This window comes from Condylura cristata, unplaced genomic scaffold (assembly GCF_000260355.1).
Source record: "Condylura cristata isolate star-nosed mole 26May11 unplaced genomic scaffold, ConCri1.0 scaffold00004, whole genome shotgun sequence".
Taxonomy (NCBI): Eukaryota; Metazoa; Chordata; class Mammalia; order Eulipotyphla; family Talpidae; genus Condylura; species Condylura cristata.
Genome location: NW_004567105.1, coordinates 67,427,488 through 67,450,029, shown reverse-complemented (window position 1 = coordinate 67,450,029; position 22,542 = coordinate 67,427,488). Strand labels below are relative to the sequence as shown.

At 37.7% G+C, this 22,542-nt stretch overlaps 1 protein-coding gene across 5 annotated transcripts in view; it reads right to left on the bottom strand.

Moving 5' to 3' along the window:
* SCN10A (sodium channel, voltage gated, type X alpha subunit) overlaps window positions 1-22,542 on the bottom strand; it is a 94,103-nt gene that overhangs the window by 62,308 nt on the left and 9,253 nt on the right. The window contains exons 4-6 of one of the 5 annotated variants that reach the window (XM_012735255.1): window positions 13,486-13,781; window positions 12,509-12,629; window positions 9,696-9,774 (exon numbers count right to left, since the gene is read on the bottom strand). In XM_012735255.1, the coding sequence (XP_012590709.1) occupies window positions 9,696-9,774; window positions 12,509-12,629; window positions 13,486-13,755 (470 nt within the window). In that variant the 5' untranslated portion in view covers window positions 13,756-13,781. Of the gene's footprint in view, window positions 1-9,695; window positions 9,777-12,508; window positions 12,630-13,485; window positions 13,782-22,542 lie in introns of those variants that run through there. The other 4 variants (XM_012735256.1, XM_012735257.1, XM_012735258.1 and 1 more) reach the window with 4 other exon arrangements.

The following is a 22,542-nucleotide window of genomic DNA, read 5'->3' as shown; positions in this document are numbered from 1 at the left end:
TGAGGAGAATGCACTCAGTGGCCACAACCAGTTTGTATTCATAATTTCCACTATGTCTCTCAACAGTCATTGTGGCCTGGGGTGGGGGGCGAGGGAGGAGGTGGTGCTATGTGGCTTCTCTGCACTGCATTGGAAGCTTTCATGTATAGTGAGGACTGTATAGTGAGGACTTTCCTGCTGACCATGGGACTGGAACCTCCTCAATATCAATTCAAAGCATTTTTTAAATTGTGGTAAAATTTATGTAACAAAACTTGTCACTTGGACCATTTTTAAATATAGGATTTAGTGGCACAAAATAATACACAATAGTGTGTCACAACCCACTACCCATCACCAGAACTTTTTCATCATTCCAAACAGAAATTCTGTACTCATTAAAATAAAACAATCTCCATGGGAAACCCACGGGGATAACAACTGAGATGGAAAAATACACAAAATGATGTAAAAATAAACTATTATATTATTTTTTTATTACAAAAGTTTATTTTTACATCATTTTGTACATTTTTTTCCCACCTCAATTGTAATCCCCATGGGTTTCCCATCACCAAGTCACCCGTGTGCCATCACCATAATCCCGTGCATTTCCCTCCCTCACCCCCATTTTTTATCCCATTCCCCACTCCACCCCCGCAAAATGTCTCTGGTATATGGTTGTTCATTATTCTTGTTATTTTCTCGCCTGGTCCATTATACTCCTGCTATGAGTGAAACCATCCTGTATTTTTCTTTCTCTTTCTGGCTTATCTCACTAAGCATGATCTTTTCCAGCTCCATCCAAGTTGCTGCAAAAGACATGTGTTTCTCTTTTTTGGTTTCTGAGTAATATTCCATTGTATATATGTACCACATATTTCTAATCCAGTCATCTACTTTTGGGCATTTGGGCTGCTTCCATGTTTTTCCAATTGTAAATAAAGCAGCAATAAACATGGGGGTGCAAGTATCTTTTTCAATCAGTGTTTTTGTGTCTTTTGGGTAGATACCTAGGAGTGGGACTGCTGGGTCAAAATAAACTATTATATTATTAAAAAAAAAATCTCCATTGCTCCCTCTCTTATCCCTGGCAAGCCCTATTCTACTCCCTCCCTCCATGATGTTGCCTCTTCTAGGTACCACATAGAAATGGAATTCTATAGTCTTCATCCTTTTGTGTCTGACTTAACTTACCAAAGTAATGTTCTAAAAGTTCATTCACTTTTCAGGGTAAATAATACCTCATTGTGTATGTACACACCACATTTTGCTTATCCATGTATATATTGATGGACATTTGGCTTGTTCCTGAATTTTGAATACTGTGAATAAAGTTGCTATGAACATTGATATACAAACATACCTTTTAAAGTTTATTTCATAATTTACAAACTAACCTTCAGTTAAATCAGAAATCTCTTATTTTAAAATTAGCTTCATGATAAATAAGCCAAAAGGTCATTGAGCACTTCTTGCTTACATATATTGACAACTGATTTGCATAATTTTATTAAACTGTAAAGCAAAATGTCTGCATGTGTACATATATAACAATCACAGATTTAATTTTTGAGAAGATTTATTTATCTATGAATACAAGAACTGAAGTATAGGCCAGAGGTGCAGTGGGTGGAGGTGAAAGGATTCACCAGACACAGAGTGAGGAGCAGAACAGGCAGATGTACTGAAATACACTGCAGTGGGTGGGTCAGGAGAGGTCTGCTGCGCCATGTGGGTCACCTCCCTAGCTGGGGATCAGTCTCATGCTGCAGTGGCTGTGGAGAGCTTCACACTGCTGCACTTTAACCCACTGTGCCGCTAGGGAGGCACCAACAGTCTTTGATTTTAAATACCAGGCACATTACAAGAAATCCAATAAGTTCTGATAAAGAAACTCTACTAATCACTTCCTGCTTTCTTTTCTACTATAATACTTGTCATTGATTTTGAAGCTGATTTAATCTTTCCAACAAGAGTATAACTGTATTTGCTTTTGTTACAGAGGTAAAAAACAACTCCATAGTTTTCATGTTTTTTCAACCTTTAATGACAAATTTTGACAGTTTGGTACTAGAAAAACTTTATTTTGTCAGTCAATTGGTTTAAAAGTGAGTGATAAGTTTTATTTGAAAGTAAATAGAAGTTTTGGTAACTCTGTTATTTTGATAAAAATATTAAAAGATAGTGAACAAGAAGATCATTGATCCAATAAGTAATACCTCCATAATTACCTAGTTATGTAAATGATTAATAAAATTTGAGAAAAATTTAGTTATCATTTTTATTATTATGTTTCTGGTTTCGTAGTTATTTTTTTTTTCTGCCTTTTGGACTTAGCTTCACCCACTCCCCACTTGATTCATGACATACAATTTAAACTTCATGACAGAATCTATTTGTTACTTATATTTGTGATTCTCATGTTGTAGAATTAATTTTTCTATTTTTGTCATTATTGTTACACTTCTGCAAACCATTTTGAGATGACGATTTTGTTTTTGAATTGTTATGCAAAGCAACAATGACAGGTGCAAGTTATGTCAACAGGAACTGCCAATTGACAATCACATGTTCATCAAGAGAAACTACTCATGTTAACCTGACCCATTCTTTGAAGCACCTCCACTACTTTTAAAAACATAAAAAGTCAGAAATTCTATGGAAATTATAAGTAAATCTGACTTTTCAGATTTTTAAAATTATCTCCACATAAAATGATTACACTGCTTTTTCTTGGATTTGTCAAATGATTCTGAGGTTACTGACAGTTTTCTAGTGACCAATAGACATCTGTGGTTGGTCACTGATGAACATCATAGGGGATGAAGAGCTCTATAGGGGATGAAGAAATACAGAACAGTGAGAAGAATTTGGAAAACCAAGGAACAACATAAAAGGAAGACAGTAAGACAGAGAGATGGAAAAGCAACCCAGAGGGACATTTTGTGAGAGAAAATTATTAAGTCAGCCCCTTTACCATGATAGATCAAATGAAAAATGGAGAAATTTAATACAGCAATGATAAGTTGGAAACATCCAAAATAAATGAGCAAATCTATTAATATAATCTACCATATTTATAGATGAACATATCTAAAATTTTTACATAGAAATGCTGATATAAACTAACACCTATTTCTAAGGAACTCTTAACCACAAATGATATAGGCTTATTATGAGAATCCCAACATCATCATTATAATAGTGAAATATTAGAATCATCCTCTTTATAATTAGAGGCAAAAAATATATTCACAATTATAACTTTGAGCATTGCGCTGAAGCTCCTGGCCAGTTCAGTACAGTAAAACAGGAAAAAGTGGTATAAGAACCCTATGGAAAGGAACAATATCATCATTATTTGCAAGTGATATCATTGTTAAAATAAGAAAATCTAAGCAACTCTATAGAGAAATGTTCTAACTTGTTCAGGAGATCAGAAAATGTGCTGGATAAGAAATCAGTATCATTAATATATTTTAGCAATAAAAATAAGTATTTAAAAGGACAACTCAAATAATAATGTGTGGAGGGATAAGATTTGTAAGAACTATACAGAAGACATTATAACATGTTATGGAAGAATATAAAAACAAGGCCTATATAAACCCCACCATGTTGGTATGGAAAGTCTCTGTATTATAAATGTAAGCCTTTTTGTGGTAATAAAGTGGTAATAAATTCAATGCACTTACAATCAACATTTTGATGAAGTTGTAAGAAAAACTTGAAAATTAATCTTTAAACCGTAAACAAATTTGAAAAGTAGAGAAACAAGAAGAACTAAGATAATTTTCAAGAAGACAAATAAGGAGAGACCTTATGACCAAGCAGGTCATATCTTAGCATTGACTCAGGGAGGGACAAGTAGATTATTGGGCAAAAGACTTGAGTATGCTTAGGAATCTGGTGCAAGAAAGAGGTAATTAGAAAGAATTGCTTGGAAAATGATGATATATTTAAAATGTTGCTAGGATAGTCCACATGGAAAAATATTAGAAACCTATCTCATATCAGCTGTATGCACACACACAGAGACACACACACACAGCAACATCTTAGAAAATGAAATATCTAAATGTAGAAAGGAAAACTATAATAGAGGAAATACAGGAAAATATCTTTACAGAATACTGCATAGTAATAAAAAATGAATGAACTAGATCTACTTCTTAAAATCACAATATTGTTTTTTTAAGCATCCATTAAAGCATGCGTATAATATGGTATAATTCATAGAAATTTGAAAAGACATGGAATAACACGACACATGAAGTGTCAGGCATCCATTTCCCTGTTTGCTGTTCTTTTCCTATTGAAAAAAGGTTTATCTTTCCTATGTTCCTTTTCCTGCAACCAAACTGCTCTATCTGGTCAAATGTATGCCCAGATTCTCAGCATACTTAGTGACAGATATCCAAGCACTATCAAAGGGCCCCTTCAATAATGCGCTGAGGATGCAGGTGATCAAGTGTTCTACTCTTGTCACTTAATATTTGTTTCATCCCTGAACTTTTCCTCTCCTACTGGGGCCCAATCTGGCATAGTATTCCCCACTTCCTCACTTGCTACAATTTAATTTTTACTAAAAAATACACATCATGATCTATGTGGCCCCAGTTTATCCAAGGATATTTACTCTTCCTCTGGGTTCTGTAACATAATAAACAACCAGTGTATATTACAAACTGTTTATACAAACTATTAATGAGTTTGTCTTTCAAAAATAAAATCTGGAGTCTAGTAATTTCCATGAGGCTGAGGATGCTGTGCATCACCTGATACCTGTCACATGCAGACATTTCTAGGATGAGGACCAGATAGACAAATCTTAATCTTTTATATTTTTTCAAAGTGTGCTTTGAAAGGAAGCAGTGTTCATAATTATCACAAAATCTGATAAAGAATGGCTTGAATAATTTGTAGGAATTAAATTAGTAAAGCTTTGGAAAACAATTTGGTAATATCTCAAAAATTAAAATTGTATACATCCTTTTTATCCAGCTATTCCACTTCTAAGAATTCATCCTTCACATCTCTCCACAGTATGTTTATAAAGATATGTGTGTGTGGATATTCACAGAAGAATTATGATGACAAAATATGAGAATGATGCTGACTAGGAGCAACGTAAGTGTTTGTCAATAGATAATAGTTTAATAAATTTTGTTTCATGCACGTAAATATATTGAATCAATTTCTGCAAGACATGTTTCTGGAATATTTATTGAACCTCTAGATTATTTGGGCAGCACTAACATTTTCACAATAGTTAATCTTCAATACATTAACACAAGATAGCCTTACATTTATTAAGATACTTTAAAATTTCTCTCAATCACATTTCACCGTTTTTCAATATAAAGTTCTGTGCATCCTTCCCACAACAGCTTTTGGGTTTATTAGTTCTACTGTTTTCTATACGTATAATTTTCCTTTTAAGTGATTATGTTCTTCTTTCTGTTTTATTTCATTTATTTTATTGTTTTCCTTTAGCTTTTTGTTAGGCCCTTAAACAATTCTTTTCATTTCTGCTGACAAAAGTGTTCTATACTTTGATGCTATGGATTATCCCCTGAGCACGGCTTCAACTGCACTCTCTAGGTTCTGATTAAAGTGGTTTTTATTTTTTTATTCCTAGAAACTCTTTTAGCTTGAATTATTTAAAAGGGAGTTTTGAAATTGTGAATTCTTTAAAAGGGTTTTTTAAATTACCAAATGGAAAGGTCTCTCTTCTCTTCCTTATTTTATTATTATTTGTTGTTATATTTTATAATTTTATTGCAATGTTTTCTTTCTTATATGGTCATTAGAAAAAGACTTTCTTTTATTATTTGCTGCTCTATTTTCTAATTTATTACAATGTTTTCTCTGTACTCAGTCAATTTTATGGTCATTTGAAAAGACTTCTGTTTACTGCTACCTTCTATTTTTCAGGGACTATAGTTTGATATATATTTATTAGGTATACCTTATTAATTATGCTATTGAGGTCATCTATCTCTCTGTATACACTCTGGTATATTTTATCTATCATTGTAGGATTAGGAAAATCCTACAATGTTTTTGTCTATCCTTATACTCGTAATTTTTTATATGTAAATATTATTTGTTGCAAAGATAAAGATTTATTGTTATAGATTATCTAGCATGACAAAGCGTCCATTTTAGCCTGTCTCATGATTTTTGGCTTAAATACTACCTTCTCTGATAAAAGTGTGTCCTGTTCTTCTCTTGCTTAAGCCCACTCTTTAATTTTTGCCTTTCTGTATCACTTTAGACATTACACTGTATTGTTTTATTCCACATAGTTTTGGATATTGCATTTAGAAAAAATAAGTGAGTCTAGCCCATTTTTTTATTGACGTATTTGTTTGGTCTTAGTTTGCTTATATTACTTTATGTTCTGAATGCAAAATATATTTCATTATCTGTTACATCTTATTTGCTTTATATTTTGTGTACAGTTCTGAATTTAGAACTGTATTTTACTTCTAGTAGCTGCCCTTTTTAAAGTATAAATTTATAGTTACAATTAAAATTATGCAACACATTGCCTTAGTGAAGTTTCTTTAAACAATATCTCATTTCCATTTGACAATTCTCCTTTCATTCCTCTCTCTTTTATCCATCATCTGATTGTACTTAATGATATCTTTTTTGTGCTTATCTTTGTATTATTAAGTATAATTGTTTTCTATCTCTTGATTTATCAACTTTAAAGAACACTCAACACTCAACCTTTTGCTATCACAGAAGCAGCAATAAGTGAACATACTCTGCTTCCACATTCTTTTCACTTTCTACGTCCAATTTTGCTACTTGTATCATGTATCAACATTTTTAGGGCCCCTGGGACTTTAAGGGGTAAATCCTTGATCCACTTTTTAAATCCCTCTCTGCACAACAGTGGATTAACAAACCAGGATCTGCTGAGTCATTCATGGTCCCCTCCACCCACCTTAGGTGGTTGAAATTGTTTTGACATCTTTTGTCCTCTGAGCTCACCTTTCTTCTTCTCTTTGTTCCTGTGTGTTTATACTCTTCTTATTCCCATGCTGTCATTTTACTAGCATTTTCAGAGCATTCAGTAAAACAAACATGCTATCTTCATTCTTAACCAGAACCCCCAAATAGCTCTTCCTTTTGAGAGAAAATGATTTGTAGTGAAAGTTGAAAAGAAGGATGGAAGTTTTACATGTTATATAATGTCTGTCATCTTGATGGAGGCTAGTAGTAGAAAATTTGGGATGGAGGTGTCACAAGACTAGAAACTGGAGGTGGGAGTAGAAATGATAAATATGGCCATGAAATCAGCTATAAAAATGAAGACTTCGTAGGTCCAACTGCTACATACATACATACTGCTACATACATACATATAGCAAGTACCAAGTGTCACATTGCTATAGAAAGTATCCAGAGGCACAGAACAGAGGTGGGGATGAAGACTCACTGGTCTTTACATATCAACCTAGTCACACCCTAGAAATAATTAGTTGACAATAGAGAACAATTCCACAAAGAACCCCTCCCCAAAAGATCACTACATCAGAACCATTTCTGTGCCAGAAAAAGGTAGTTCTCCTGCCCCTCTGATTTTGCAATTCCTCTTTTTCCTCTTTTCCTAATAATCCTGTCATTTTAAAATGTGACCTTTGCTGGCCTGTGTCTGTGTAAATGTCTCTCAGGTAAACTTGCTTTGTGCCCCTGAAAGGGGAACTCTGATAAAACTTCTTAGAGGTAACTCAAAGCAAATCAAAGACTCCGCTGACTAAACCCAAAAGCTCATAATTGACACCAGCCTTAGAAATATTTTTTTCCCTTCTAACAGCTATGCATTTGTTTTTCACAAAGAAACTTAGATCTTAACCTGCCTAGAAGTAATTCTTATATGTACAATTTAATTTTTCTATTGGGGTTCCTCATTCTGCAACATCGATGAAGACGGTACTTGCTGCTCAGTTCCACAGTGCCGCCTTAATTTCCCAACTCTGTGTATACATCAGTGTGGTTATGAGTGGTCTGTAGCCCCGCCCCCCCCATTGGGCTAATTGTGCATCAAAGGCACCTAGTTCAATTACTGGAGTTTTATAGTAAACCCTGATGTCCTATAGAGCAAGTTCTTTTTTCTCACCATATATATTTTCTTTAAAAATGTCCTGACTACATAGAATAGGGTTCTTGAAAGAAGTTGCTAGGATAAAAGACAATACATAATCTTAACCTTATGAAAAAAAAGTCTTGACTACAATTTGCTCTTTGTATTTCATATAAATTTTAGAGTCACTTTGTCAAGTTGTAGTTTTAAAACTAGGCTTTTGATTGGAATTACATTCCATTTATGATATCCTCCCCAAGGATCATCACTTGTTGGGTTTCCCTTAATATTATTCAATATTAAAAAAAAAATTCTTCTTAGAGAACTTATTCAACTTTGATAATCTTATTTATAGATACTGGGTATTTTAAAATACAATACAAATTATAGCTTACAATTTTTTCCTTTTCTGTTTATTGCTAATTTACAGATACACAATTAATTTATGTATATTAATTTGTACCTAGTTACCTTGTTATGTATTCCTATTGATTTTAATCATTTAGATTACATTGGTTATTTTATATACACAGTCATGATGCCTATAAATCATGGCATTTTTGGTGCTTCTTTTCTTATTCTGATGCCTTTTATTTCTTTCCCTTGCCTTACTACACTGGTTAGAATCTCTTACAAATTGGCAGAACTGATGAAACAGCCATCCTTGCCATTTTTCTTCTGATTTGAAAGAGAAAGCTTTTCATGTTTCACAATTAAGTATGATACTTGCTACTTTCTTTAAAGTGGGTATCATTATTAGAGTAAAGCAATTGCTTTTTATTCCTACTTTTCTAAGTATTTAAAATCATAAGTGAATATTAAACTCTATTTGATTTTTCTGCATCAATTAAAATGATCACATGATTTTCTTCATTGATAGAAAGAACATTTCCTCCTGTGGCATATATCATTGCTATAGATAGCATAAATAGAAATATATATTTTAGAAAAAGAGAACATTCTACAGAGTTCCTGATATTTTAGTAAAAGCATAACAGGCTTGAGCTGGGGTTGAGACACTTCTCCCAGATGTATTGGTACAGGCTGTTTTGGGGAAGGCCTTAACCATAAAATAGTTAAAATCATCTCAGGAATATGAAGATCATTTTGAAGTATATAAGCCATGATTACTTTAAACAGTTTTATTCATGGCTAATTTCCTGTCTATATTCCAGAACTATTTGTTGTTAACTCTTTCCCAATTTTACTCCTGCTGCACTTTCAGAGTAGGCCTTGCTGAAACTTCATTCATGCATGCGGCCAGCAAGTATGTTAATGAAGGAGAGGGAAGCCCATCTGTCCAGGTCACCACAGACCAATGAAATCACCCTCAGGGGCTGAGACCCAGGCATCAGTATTTTTTAAAAAGTCTCCCTAGGGGATTCCAACGCTCAGCCAAGGTTGGGAACCACCGATTAATAGCTCTTTAACGTTGAAAACCATAGGTGTGCTTATGAGATAAGCCCATAGAGTAGAAAACCAAATTGCACAAGATCAGATAGACAATAGGATTCAGAATTATCCAAATGGAGACCTGAGAGAATAAATTAGTCTACAAAGTGAAGGAAGGAAACAGAAATGAAGGCACAAGAATGGCATCAGAGCTACTCACTCGATTTTCTCTGGCATGTCACTCTGTGTCATGTACACACAATTGATCAAAATAGTGACTGTGATGAATATACTAAACCATCTGAGAGGCCTGTGTTAAGGAAAAGCTGAAAGTTGTGTATCCTTAATGTCATCTCAGATCACCTAGATGATTGACTGATTGATTAAATTCATAATCTTAGTGAAGATAGCTTTATGATCTTGTCACATAATAACTGCTAATATTTATAAGTGCCTATCCTGGGCTGATTACTGCATTATTTCTAATGCAACTGGTCGATAGGTGGACATTACATCTGGAGTAGAGAAAACAGGTTGACAGAGTTTAAATCATTTTTCCAAGGTCATAGAGCCAGTCAACCATAGTGCTGAGTCACATCTCCTTCTGCCTTGAAGTCTTTGCTTCACTGTGCAATTTGGATGGGAATTTCATTCAGCAAATGTCTCTTTTATTCACAAAGACAAAGTTCTGGGAAGGGTACAGTTTTGGGGGGAGTTAGTTATAATGTTTTTCTAACTTAGCTGAGATCAGGCACAAGGAAGAAATAGACTCTGGCTAGGAGTGACAGGAACAGGCACAAGAAAATGAAATCTTCCCTCAAGGAAAAAATCCCAAACAGAACTAGTCTGTAGAGAAGGACTCCGAAAAGCCAGTGAGGAAAGTGTTAGTGGAGAGGTTGGGGAAAAGGATTTCCAGAAGGGGAAGGAGACACTGAGGAGGAAGGCAAGTGGTGGGGGGCAAGGTTGGGAACTGATGGGAAGAGCTACTGATGTGGGTAGTCTAGATAAATTTCTCCTACTGGACATTTTTCACAGGACTAACTGGCTCCCTAACTATCACTTTCTAAAGAAAAACAAAGCTTGACAATATGCTTGACCTGCAGAGAAAGTGAACTGCTCATCTTTCATATTTTCAGTTTGAGCCCAAGTATTTAAATCTATTTTAGTTTTCTGTAAAATGCCTTTAATGTGCCCCGTTGTACAGTTACTTAGGAACACATCTATTTTAAAAAGGGAAATTCTACTAATTAAGCCACATTTTCCTGTTGATTTGCAATTAAATTAAGAAATGTGTTCACATGGGGGAAAATGTTAACCCAAGGATTAAATTAAAATCATATTTCCAATTGCACAAACCTTTAAAAGTAATATGATATATTAGGTACAAGATCACATGTGGAAATATCCATAGAACATTTAGTTAGAATTATAATTTTGGTGAAGTATTAATAACAACACTGAAAATTCCATTCCTTAAAGAGTATATTTGGGGGGGTTAGATCTACCTAGTTCCTGAGATTTAAATATATAAATGCAGACTTTTGTGAGGAGAGCTTCAAAAGCTTTTCTGTCTAATTGTGACTCCACAACATAATTACTTACCCATCAAATCTCAAGATGAAAAGGATTTTCACCGGTCACTTTTTAAAGGGGATTTTATATCTAATTAGCCATTTCTTACTAATCTAGATATATTTCAATGAGGATGCATGGAAAGAAGTTTGTGTATTGCTTATTCATTTAAAATTTTTATGGAATTTTATATATTTGATGACCTACTAAGAGAATACATTACCCTAATTCATCTCCATTTAGCAGCCTGCTTCCTTTCTGTTGATACTGCCTTACTGAGGACATGGGCTCCACCATTATCAGACTGTGTGCTAGTGGACAATATAGTTTATGTTTCCTAGTGTTAGTCTCATCCTCTATAAAATGTACATGCTAATCCTTTCTTCAGGGGTTTCTGTACAGCACTGATGCTTAGGAGGTATTTAGCAAATAGGAGCCTGCTATTCCATTAAATATCTTTCTATGGAACCAGACAAGCCAAGACAGAATTAAGAAAATATAATTCCCCAGTGGGAACTGGCCATAAAGAATTAATATGGAAGGGGGAAACGTAATGTAACTTCACTAAGCAGGACATTTTCATGCTCACCAGCTCACTGGGATGTCCAGCTACCCAAAAACACCCCAGCGCTGGGGAGAGAGCTCCATTTACTGGAGAAGAGGCTGGACACCATCTGTCAAGCAGTGAGGCAAAACTGTGCTTTCAAGTCAACCTCTGGAAGCCAGGGCTGAATTTGTCATTAGGAATTTCCAATTTGGATGGTCACCAAGTGAGATCCTTGGAAACCAAGCCAAAGTCTCTTTACTGTATTAGTTTGTCTTGTTTTGAAAAACAAACCCAAAATACTAAAGGTAACTTCTGAAACTAGTTAAAAGAGGTAATACATACAGGCATTTGACCAAGGTGCCTCTCACACAATGGCATGAACTCAGGTTTCTGACATTTGGCGATACCTTGTGGTGTTGGCAGTACTCTATTAATGTAGTCCTATTGTGATGATCTATACCCCACCCATTGTAGCTGCTATCATTGGCCTCTAAGAGGTGCTGTCCTGTTGCTCAATAAATGGCCCTTCTCCCACATGGTTAGCAAGCAGAGTATCCAACCTTGCCTAGCTCATCAGCCCACAGAACCTTAGGGACCTTTTACCATTTTTTATATTGTGCTGTCCCCATACCATGGTGAGAGTGTGCATGGGTGTATCAGCACCCCTCATAGAGGACACTTCTCAAATTGTGCACCCATGAGTATATCTAGACTAGTCTAGGTGAAACCAAATCCATCTGTGACACCTCCCTTTTTTGGGATATTAAAGACATAAACATTTTTTTGCCCATTTAATAGCCTTAATGTTACAGGATTTAACTGAAGGAAGGCTACTGATAACCTCTGAAGAAGGTACTGGACACAGTGGACAAGGCCTGATTGTAACATGTGGAAGAGACAACTGTACAAAGGATATGAATGGACTGACACTTTGATGGCTGTTCTTCTGATCGGGTTGAAAGGACTTAACAACCACAAGGCCCGAGTAGCACTAAATCGGGAAATGGTCCTCCCTTTGTTCAGTACCATGAATGTCTAAAACAAAACAAAACAGAAGGACCTCCAATGAGAAGCGTGCATCCCACACAGACATATTTTTGAGCATGAGTGGCATCATCAGCACATGAGCCGTCGTCACACTCCAAGTGGAAGGGCAGAGAGAGAAGCCTGGGGACTGAAAGCCAGATTCCCACCTTCTCAGCACAATCCACAGCCCGTGTCTGTGGCCCGTGTCTGAGAGTGCCTGATGGACAGAATATGTGCATGGGTGTGTGTGCATACCTGCACATATGTGTAGATATAATATGAAAGATCAAAATCAGGAAAATGAACACACCGGAAAGTACAAGCATACAATTCAGCAGCTGCTAGACTGATGACGCCATCCTCATCAATAGCCTTGTCTTTCATATTGTGTATTCACAAGATAATGTGAGAAAGACACGTGATATCTAAGAATATTATGGCATAATTTTGACCTCTGAACCCACAGGAAGGGTTTTGAGGACCCCTTTGAGACCACTGCCTTAAGTCATCCTGACATCTGACCCCATTTTGCTGCTCTCCTCTGCCCCTAGCTTCAAGCTCTGTGCTCCCCACTTGCGAACAGAGCATATCCATGAAGATCTTACACTGGAGCTTGTTCAAGGGAATAGCCACTTCAACCAAAAAAACTCCAAGGCCAAAGCCATCATGCTTTTAAGATTTGGATTTAATTAACCTCTACCATTAATATCATAAAGATGAGTGTCAAAAGATGTGAGTCTGTTTTTCATTAACTGAGTCTAGCTGACAGCAATATCACCCAGCGTGCCGAGGACTCTCTGGGCTGGGTGGGGCAAAGACTTCCTCTCCCAGAGCTGAGAGCAACGTTCCAGCCAGGAGGCCTTACCCGGTATGTGCTGTAGAAGGGGTCCAGGTCCTCCAGGGGCTCCCCAACCAGTTCTGCTGGGAGCTCACCATAGAACTTGGGCAGCTGGTTGCAGGCTTTCAAGTCCAGTTGGGGCCGAGGTTTCTCTTCTTTGTTCTTTAGCTCCCTGCGCTTCTGTTTTACTTTCTTTGTTCCCTTCTTGGCAGCAATTCGCTTTTCAATCTCCAACAGGGACTCGGGAGTGAATTGACGAAAGTTGGTAGTTTCCAGGGACCCAAGGGGGAATTCCATCTTCTCATTCTTCTTCAGAAAGAATTCTTATGAGAGTGAACATAACCACAGAGAGGTAACAACCTGCGCCCTGGCCCTCTCCCTCCCACGCCTCCCAGTCCAGGGATAGAACAACTCTCCCAACACCTGTTTTCCTTCCGTAACTCAACTGGCCCAGGGTCCCACTGTTCCTGCAGGGTTCTCGATATTCTATTTATTCCGTCCTACTCCAGCGCCTCATCATGAGCTTCTATGCCATTGCTCGTTCATCTCTCACCATTTTCACTTTACCTCATTCTGTAACACACCTGCTCCAGCGCCACATTCAGCCACACTGCCCTCTCCTCATTCACTCCCACTGAGCTCAGCACTCTCCTCTACTCACCTCAGGCTTTGGTTCCTTGTCTTGAGTCTCATCCCACTTTCTGACTACAACCTTTTATTTACTGATATATTTCAACATTTCTTGTCTTACTGAAATCCATGTGGATCTCACGGTCTGAATACTTCTCTTGAGATCCAGATCAGATACCCAGAGTCCACCATTCTGACCACACCCTTGCCCTTATCTTTATCTCCATCCTCATCCTAAATACCAAACAGAGGCCAATCTAGGTTAATCAAATTCATCTTTCTCTGAATATAGATGCCTGAGGAGTGGTAGGGAACATCAGTGCTGCCAAGAATCATGGTTCCTGAGCCAGGAGTTTTTTCTAGTACTTTTTCTGTCTTTTTCCTATTTCCCCTTGCAGTAAGCCAGTGATGATTTCTCTGGTTCCTGGAGAAAATACAACTCTCTCAAATTCCTGCCTCCAAACCTGTGACTTACCTGCATCTGTACTTTTCATCTCTCCCTCCTGACAACAGGAAGGATATCATCCCTAATTCAGGCTTAAAACATTCTTTCCCCCTGCTTTGGGTCTTATCCCACTCTTCTCTCCTATTTGTCTACTGTCTCCTATCATCATTTTTAGATTCTCAAACCTACTTCAACTTAAAACACTTTTACGTGACTCACAGCCCATCGAGATCTTCCTTCTTCTCTCCCAGTGCCTACTGAGTTTCATGAAGAACCCTCATCGCACCCTCCCTGGTAACTCCTTAGGATGAGCAGCTTGGCTTCTCTGTCCACTATCTCACAAGAAAACCTTCTTGTGAGAACAACAGAGACTGTCACAGGCTAATTTGAGGGGAAACTTCTCAGTTCTTCTCTTGATTGTCTTAATGTCCATTTTGGCCACTTCTTCCTAGAAACACACATTCTCTCCTTACTGCTGAGTTATATTCTCTTGGGCTTGATAATTTTCTTTCTCCCAATCTCCTCTTCCTTACTTTTTCACATATATAACTGTGAATCTTGAGACTCTCTAGTCTTTTCTTATATTTTTGAATAAATGACAGTAACAATAATATGTTCCAGACTCTGGATGAAGCAATTTGTGTGCATTATTGTCATGATCATCACTATATTTTATGAAGTGTTATCTCCAAGATATAAATGAGAAACCAGCATTGTCATGTAGACATTATGTTACTAGTAAGTGGCAGAGCAAGCACTCAGTTGTGGTGTGTCTGATACAATCTCCTGCAAGCATTCCTCCATCCCTATAGATTTGATCCTTACCTTAATGTAGTAGTCTTCATCTCAGTCTCACCATGTCCTTGGGGCAGCAACCCTCATATTACTTCTCCACTTGAGTGCCTCATGGACACCTCAAACTCAGCATACCCTGAACTAACTTATCATTATCTCTCCCTTTGGAATATTTCCCACTACCTCCCTTTCTATATCTGCCCCTCCTTTAAAACCCTTTCCCTCTGTAAATGGCCCACCTAGCCTATTTCTGTGCCCACTCACAACCTGGGTGTCAGCCTTGTGTCCTTCCTTTTTAATTCCCGTAAACAATCAGACATGCGATGCTATTGATCCCATCTCCTTTGTATATTCTCTCCATATCACTAACCTCTCCATCACAGCAGTGGCCAGCCACTGTCATCCTTATGAGCACCAGTCTTTCTCTTCTCTAACTGTAACCAAATGACCTTTCTACAATGCAGACCTAATTCTATTCCATCCTATTTAAAATCCTTCTAAAGTATCCTACAACACTTAAGACAATCACTAGTTTGTGAGCCATACCACCTTTTTTAGTTTCTCTTTGAATGTTACCCATTCTTTTTCACCCTAAGACCTCTCCATATTTTATTTCTATTGCCTGAAATTATGCCTACACTTGCTTTGCTTCCCTAGCTTGATAAGTCAATCTCATTTGATAGCTCTTCCATTTCTGATCCTTTGTGAAGTTTCTCTTAAGAGTCCTGTTTCATGTTCCCATAACTTGCTGGACTTTTCTATAAACTTCTGATTTGTAATGTCCATTTGCTTTTCTATTTTGTTCACTAAAGTGTAAGCTCACTGAGGGCTGGGAACACATTTACCACACTCAATTTTTATTCTCTAGACTCTACTACAATGCCTGGCATTTTGTAGATACTAAATAGAAATTGAGCGAATACTAGTAATTACAGGGTTCAGAAAATGAAAAGCTAAAGAGCATTTTGCTTAGAAAGTGAAGCAAAAACCACAGATCCAATCAGAGGAATATAAGGAAACTTAAGAGATGACAAGTCTAAGGACTTTTTAAGGCAGCACAAGTTAACCACCTGGCAAAAGGTAGTGGTTGACTCCAACATCCTTACAGCAGAGACCCAGCTGGCTATCATCAGTCCGAGCTCAATATGTATAGGAAAGAATGCCCTGCTTGCTACTGTCCAGTCTCCTATGTACTGTGGTCCTGAGAGGAGCCCTATTCTACTTGACACTCACTCTTTTTCTTAATGCCCTCTTAGATTTCTCCTCTTGATGACTCAACAGCGGATGACTTAAAAATAGTTCTTTGGACCCTCCCTGGTAGTGCAGAGGGTTAAAATGCAGCACTGCAGAGCTAGCCACAGACACTTCAGTGCAGGCTCAAACCCTGGTCCCAGAGGTGACCTCTTCTGACTGCCCACTGCTCCTCTTAGCAGTGTATTTTGTCAATTTGTCTGCTCTGCTCCCCATTTTTTCTCTGGTGAATCCTCTCACCACCCCTGCACTTCTGGCATGTACCCCAGTTCTGTATGCATAAATAAATAAATATATTTTTAAAAATAGTTCTTTGCCCCCATGAGCCTGCAAAATTCTGATCTAACATACGGTTTCTAAGGCTGCCATGCAGCATCTCTGGGGTCCTAGTCCACCACAGGCCATGTAAAGGCTGGAGGGCATCCCAATGACTCTAGGATTTGTCTGGGCTGCAATATTCTTAGGATGTTTGACGTCCTTAGGAATAGTCTGAAAGTAGACAGGGTGAATTGTCATCCTAGGTAGGTAGAGCAGAACCTATGGGGAATTTCCCCCACTTACTCTGGGGAAACTAGATTTGAAGCCCAACCACCGAGGTCTCTGCAGTGATCGCTGGCTCTAGGACCTGAGGATACTGTTGTTTTCCAACCTTCTCTAGCACAGTGATCTTCAGATGTCAGGCCATACTCTGGTGCTGGGCTGTCTGCATCACCTTCATATTGGGAGGATGGGTTAGGAAGTAGATTCCAGGACCCCAATGTGAAGATTCAGATTCAATAGGTCTAAGGTAAGACTCAGGAAGCTGTAATTTTTAAGTTCTTAGCTGAAGTTACTAAAGACATTCTACCTGTGAGAGGCACTGGAAGCCTACAACTGGGGAAACAAGGTAAAACGGTAAGGTTATAGGGTCTGATGAGATCTATAGCTTTGATGAAAGTCTTCCTGGATTCTGGAGGCAGATCTGTTGCCAGCACTGGGTGTTCAGGGAAGAAAAGAACTGGCATTAAGTATTGAGTATACTTAAGTATACTTAATACTTAACTGGCATTAAGTATTTCTTGTGCAGCTACCATTCTAAGAAGCCCTGAATCCTTAGTTTGGTGGGTGTTTCTTGGGACTCTTCCCTTCTCTTATCAGCATAGGGTCACAGGTGGCCAGAAACTTCAGGGGCTTACACTGAGGGGATGGGAACAGAGTGGAATTTGCTGTTGCTGAGTAGCAAATTTCGATAGCTATATGCCCTGTGTCTGGAATGTCTAGCCCCCTGCGTCTCCTCTGCATGGGCTGTGGAAGCTTCCTAACTTGAATTTCTGAATCTCAGTAACCAAGCAGTTTCTCAGAGGGTACAAACATCAACTGAAGATGATAGAACAGATAACAATTTGTAATTTACTTGGCTATGTAAATAACTGTTGTGTCTTTGACTAAGATAGGTGGTGTGTAGAAAAGTCAGAAGACTCAGGCTGCTAAATGGAGAGAGATGTGAGTAAGGGTGCAGATATTAGGCAAAAGGTCCTTTCTCCCAGCTGTTCTCAGCAGGAAAAATATTTCTCCGATCATCCAACAGACTGAGTTGATCAGAGATAGCTAAGGCTCATGCAAAGAATTATTTAAAACATCAACAGTGGGCATAATTACCTTTTAATTTTCATAGAAACCCTGAGAGTAGATAGAAGGTATTTTCTTAACTACAAGAGAACCAAGAACCAGCAAGGGACTGTGCTTCCCATAGACTATAAATACACTAATGGGGCTAACTGTCTTATCTCTAATTCTTTTAATTCCTTATCTGGTGGGCTAGAGCAGTTTTGAATGGGGAATTGTTAGAGAGTCTTGGGGTTTAAGAAAGTCAGGGACTGGTCTGAGTGCACTCAGATTTGGTGAAGTTTCAAGGGTCTTCAGTGAAGACCCTTTTGTCCTATATAACACACTGAGACTCTAAGTAGTCCAATAGAGACCTTTCCCTACTAATGTAACATTTGGCTCTGTATGGCAGGTATGGTGCTGGCAAACATGTAATTGTAGCTTTTCCAGAGCCTGATTAGTAGGAAAAAGTGTCAGCCACCATCCCTTGTGGAATTGCATCTTCTCATGCTATCATCTACTCACAGACAATTCAAATTACCATCTGGACCTTCCTTCTGAGCTAGAATCCACTAATCCACTGCCATGGGACACATCCCTTTAAATTATCTATGGACACATCTAAACATCATTGACTCCCATTTCTCTTCATCTTCTCTTTCCTACATCTCCCCCTCTTTTATGCTCCCTATCTCAGTAAATTGAATATCCAAGATATTTAAGATTGATAGATAGAATAGGTAGATAGAAACCTAGAGGTCCTCCCCTATGTCAGATATTGTTTCATACTCTGGGAATATAGCAGTAAACACACTATGGATCCACAAACTTTGGAAGCTTAAATGTAGCACTGGGCCTCAGCCAACTTTTCTGGCCACTTTCCCAGACAGGCACTTTCCACAGGAGGAAAAAAGACTGAAGTTATGAAGACAACATGAATAGTCTGGAGTCACGTTTGAAACATAAACCTAAATTTATCTCAAGCCTCGACCTTACACCTACATTCAAAATTCTTACAGTCAATTGTCCACCTATTACCCCATATGTGTATGCTTGAGAGATGTATATAAAGCTTAGCAGTTGATATTTTTACCCTAAATGTACTTTTCCCTTGTCTTTATTCCAACAAATTAAAACATCATCCTTCTAGTGGCTCAAATCCCAAGACTTGAAACTTTGGAATTACCCACACTTTCTCTCTGTCACATCTCCTTTTCAATCTCTCAAAAAACTTTGAATGGCCCTTACTTTGAAGTAGAACTAGCTACTTGTCTTCCAGCCTCTGCTCCATAGTGCAAATCACGGGGACCCACCTCCATGGATACTCCCTTGGTCTATTTCACCATCATCTTTTTCTTGGACTGTTATTGTATCTTCTTAACAGGTCTCACTGCTAGCATTCTCACGAATCTTTACTACCTACACCTTTTGCCACAGTGACTCCTTAAAAACCCTGATTTGTATTCTCATAAACCTCATCTCTCAGCTCATCTCACTCCTTCTCTCCTTTGTTCACTGGAACCCACTCTAATTAGCTGACCTTGCTCTTTCGTGGGCATGCCAAGTACACTCATACATTAAGGCTGAACTTGCTATTATTTCTGCCCACTTATAACCACACGGCTCATTCAAATATCACCATATTAGTGAAGCCTCCCCTAATCATCTTTTTCCAAATAGCAGGCCCTGACCACTCTTTATCCCTTTATCTCTCTTCATTTTTCTTCATAGCGCTTTTAATCAGCTAATATTTTAACTTGTTTTCTAGCTATTTCCTTCATCAGGATTGTGTGCTCCCTGAAAATATGGATTTTTGTCTGTTTGATTAACTGCTGAAGAAGGTAAAGAGTAAAATAGTTGTGGTGTAGATAAATGAATAAAAGGAATGAATTTTGAGGGGTCTTGAGGGAATGTGCATCGGCATACCGTAGAGCTTTCCATCTGCCACCAGGACTGAGTTTGGGGAAAATGGAGAAGAGAAGAGTAAAAACATTTGAATGGTGGGACCAGTGCAGGTTGAAACAGACCATGTCCTGTGTTACCAGGAAAATATTACCTTTTGTTTATTCATAAAATAACTTATGGTTCCCCAAATCCACTCTGATTTGGACAGAAGTTATTCTCCAAGGTGGGAGGAGAACAATAGGGCTGAACTTGGAGGACTGTGGGAGTGGAGAGCACTGAACATTTAGAGATGCTGTGGCCAAAAAGGAAAAACAAGATTATGCCAGTGTCACAGAAGCAGGAGGAAGAAAAGTTTTAAGAATGGCTGAGTCTTGTTCTAGTTGTAGGAATGGTTTTAGTCGAGGGACTTAGAGGGAGTGGGAATAAGGACATGGAATGGAGAGGATGTGAGTAAGTTGCTTGAGTTGCTGAAAAAGGATGGTTGGGATATTGGTGTAACCGAAAACATGGCTAAATTATAGAGGGTAATCCTTATAATTACAAGGGGTACCCAAAGAGCAGGGTAATGATAATGAGCTGTTTTAGATTCCACTGCCATGACTAGGCTGTGTGGTGGGTTAGGCAGCATGTTATCAGGATGTCACAGGCCTGAGTGTGCTAAGACTTTCACAGTTCTGAATGGATTGATCCTGAAAAAGGAAAACAACCTATTGGTATAGCTGAATGGCATTGAGTTATACATGGTGCTGAGAGAATGATTAGGCTCTCTAGTTCATGGAATATGCTGCAAGTTCGCTTTATCAATGAGATGATAATGGGGGAGTAGAATCAAATGCACTGATTTGGGAGGATGTGGTCAGACTAGTCAAAATTTAGAGAAGTAACATAAATGTTAGCATTTTAGATAGTGATGCTAACATGAGTCTAGTTGAGCTGTCCACTCTCCCCAAAATTTTAATCAGTAGTCATCTGATTGGAGCAAATGGGCATCGAGCATATGAGCAAGCTGTCCAGGGAAGAGAGGACATTTGAAATAGCTGTGCTATTGGGAAAGTGTAACAAGCTGTTAGTGGTGTTGAAAGTGAGACCACATTATCATGCTGAGTTGTCCTGGTAGTAAAGCAGTGGAGATACGAGAATTTTTGCTGAACATAATTTAGTGACAAATGATTCAGATAAATTACACAGCTAATCTTCTGGCCAGGGCTGGAGTAAAATCAAAGTATTGACAGTGTGGAGGAAACGTCATTCATTGTTTATGCTTCTGAAAGAGACAGGCAGTGTCTGGTGTAGCCTTGAACTTACACAGTGCTGAACAAGAAATGTTCCAGTGGTTAAAATCTGAATGTGCAAGACTGAAGTGTTGAGAATGACTGAATTTCTGTGGGAGTTAAAGTGGAAGAAAAGTAATTCAAAAAAGAAACACATAGATGAAGAAAGTGGATGAAGAAATGTTTTTACTCTTCTCTTCATCACATGGAGAAGAAAGTGACTAAAAAATCTCCGTCTACAGGTCAAAATGAAGTTGAAGAGGAGGAAGACTTTTTTTTCTCAAAAATCTTCCCCAACACTTTGATAATGGGATCAGAAAGAGAGAAAAGATTTTGACATTGAGGGGAAAAAACAAATTCCTCATCACAAGATCTGAGTGTTATGCACTCAGAAATGAAGGATGGTAGGTTGCATTAGCTCCAAAGACTTTGTATTATGGTTACTCAAAAGCAAAAGACCTAAACAAAAAATCCAGGTAGCATCCAGGGTTTGGAAAGAGGAAACTTGAGTCCTGGCAATAACTGGGTCTTTTGAATTCTTTGACCCTCATATTTAAGGTTTATGAACTTAAGATGACAACTTCTGTTCTGCTTATCTGACACTGTTGTAGGAGAATAAAATAATGTATGTGAAATTATTTTGTAAGCTGAGTGCTATACAATAGCATAATATACACTTTAATATTTCACATTTCACATGTGACTTAATCACCAATAGCCTTTTAGTCTATGTGAATTCTACACCATTACCTCTAAGCATATAACTAAACATATGAGATCATTTACAATTAAACACAATGTATAGAACACATGATGTTTGCATTTTTTCTTCATTCCCCCACCTTTATTGTATGAATTCTTTTGACTATGATTCAGCTACCCAAAATAAGTGTTTATTTCATGAGGCAAATCAAATTCCCATAGATTCAGTAATTTGAAAGAAGTTCATGCTGTGCATAGTTATTTTTAAAATATACAGAATTTTAAAACATAGAGAATTGACTTATTTTCTTTCTATTCCTAATACCCTCCTCCAACAGAATTTCTGTCCTATTCAACAGGACTCTGTCAGATATGTTATTGATAGACCTTCAGAATTCCCACGAGAGGGGAACTGAAAAACACTTTTAGTCCTTCAAATATTTTAAACTGTGACTTAGCATGCCCAGGGTTATTTATGTAAGTCAAAAAAAATTTTTTTTT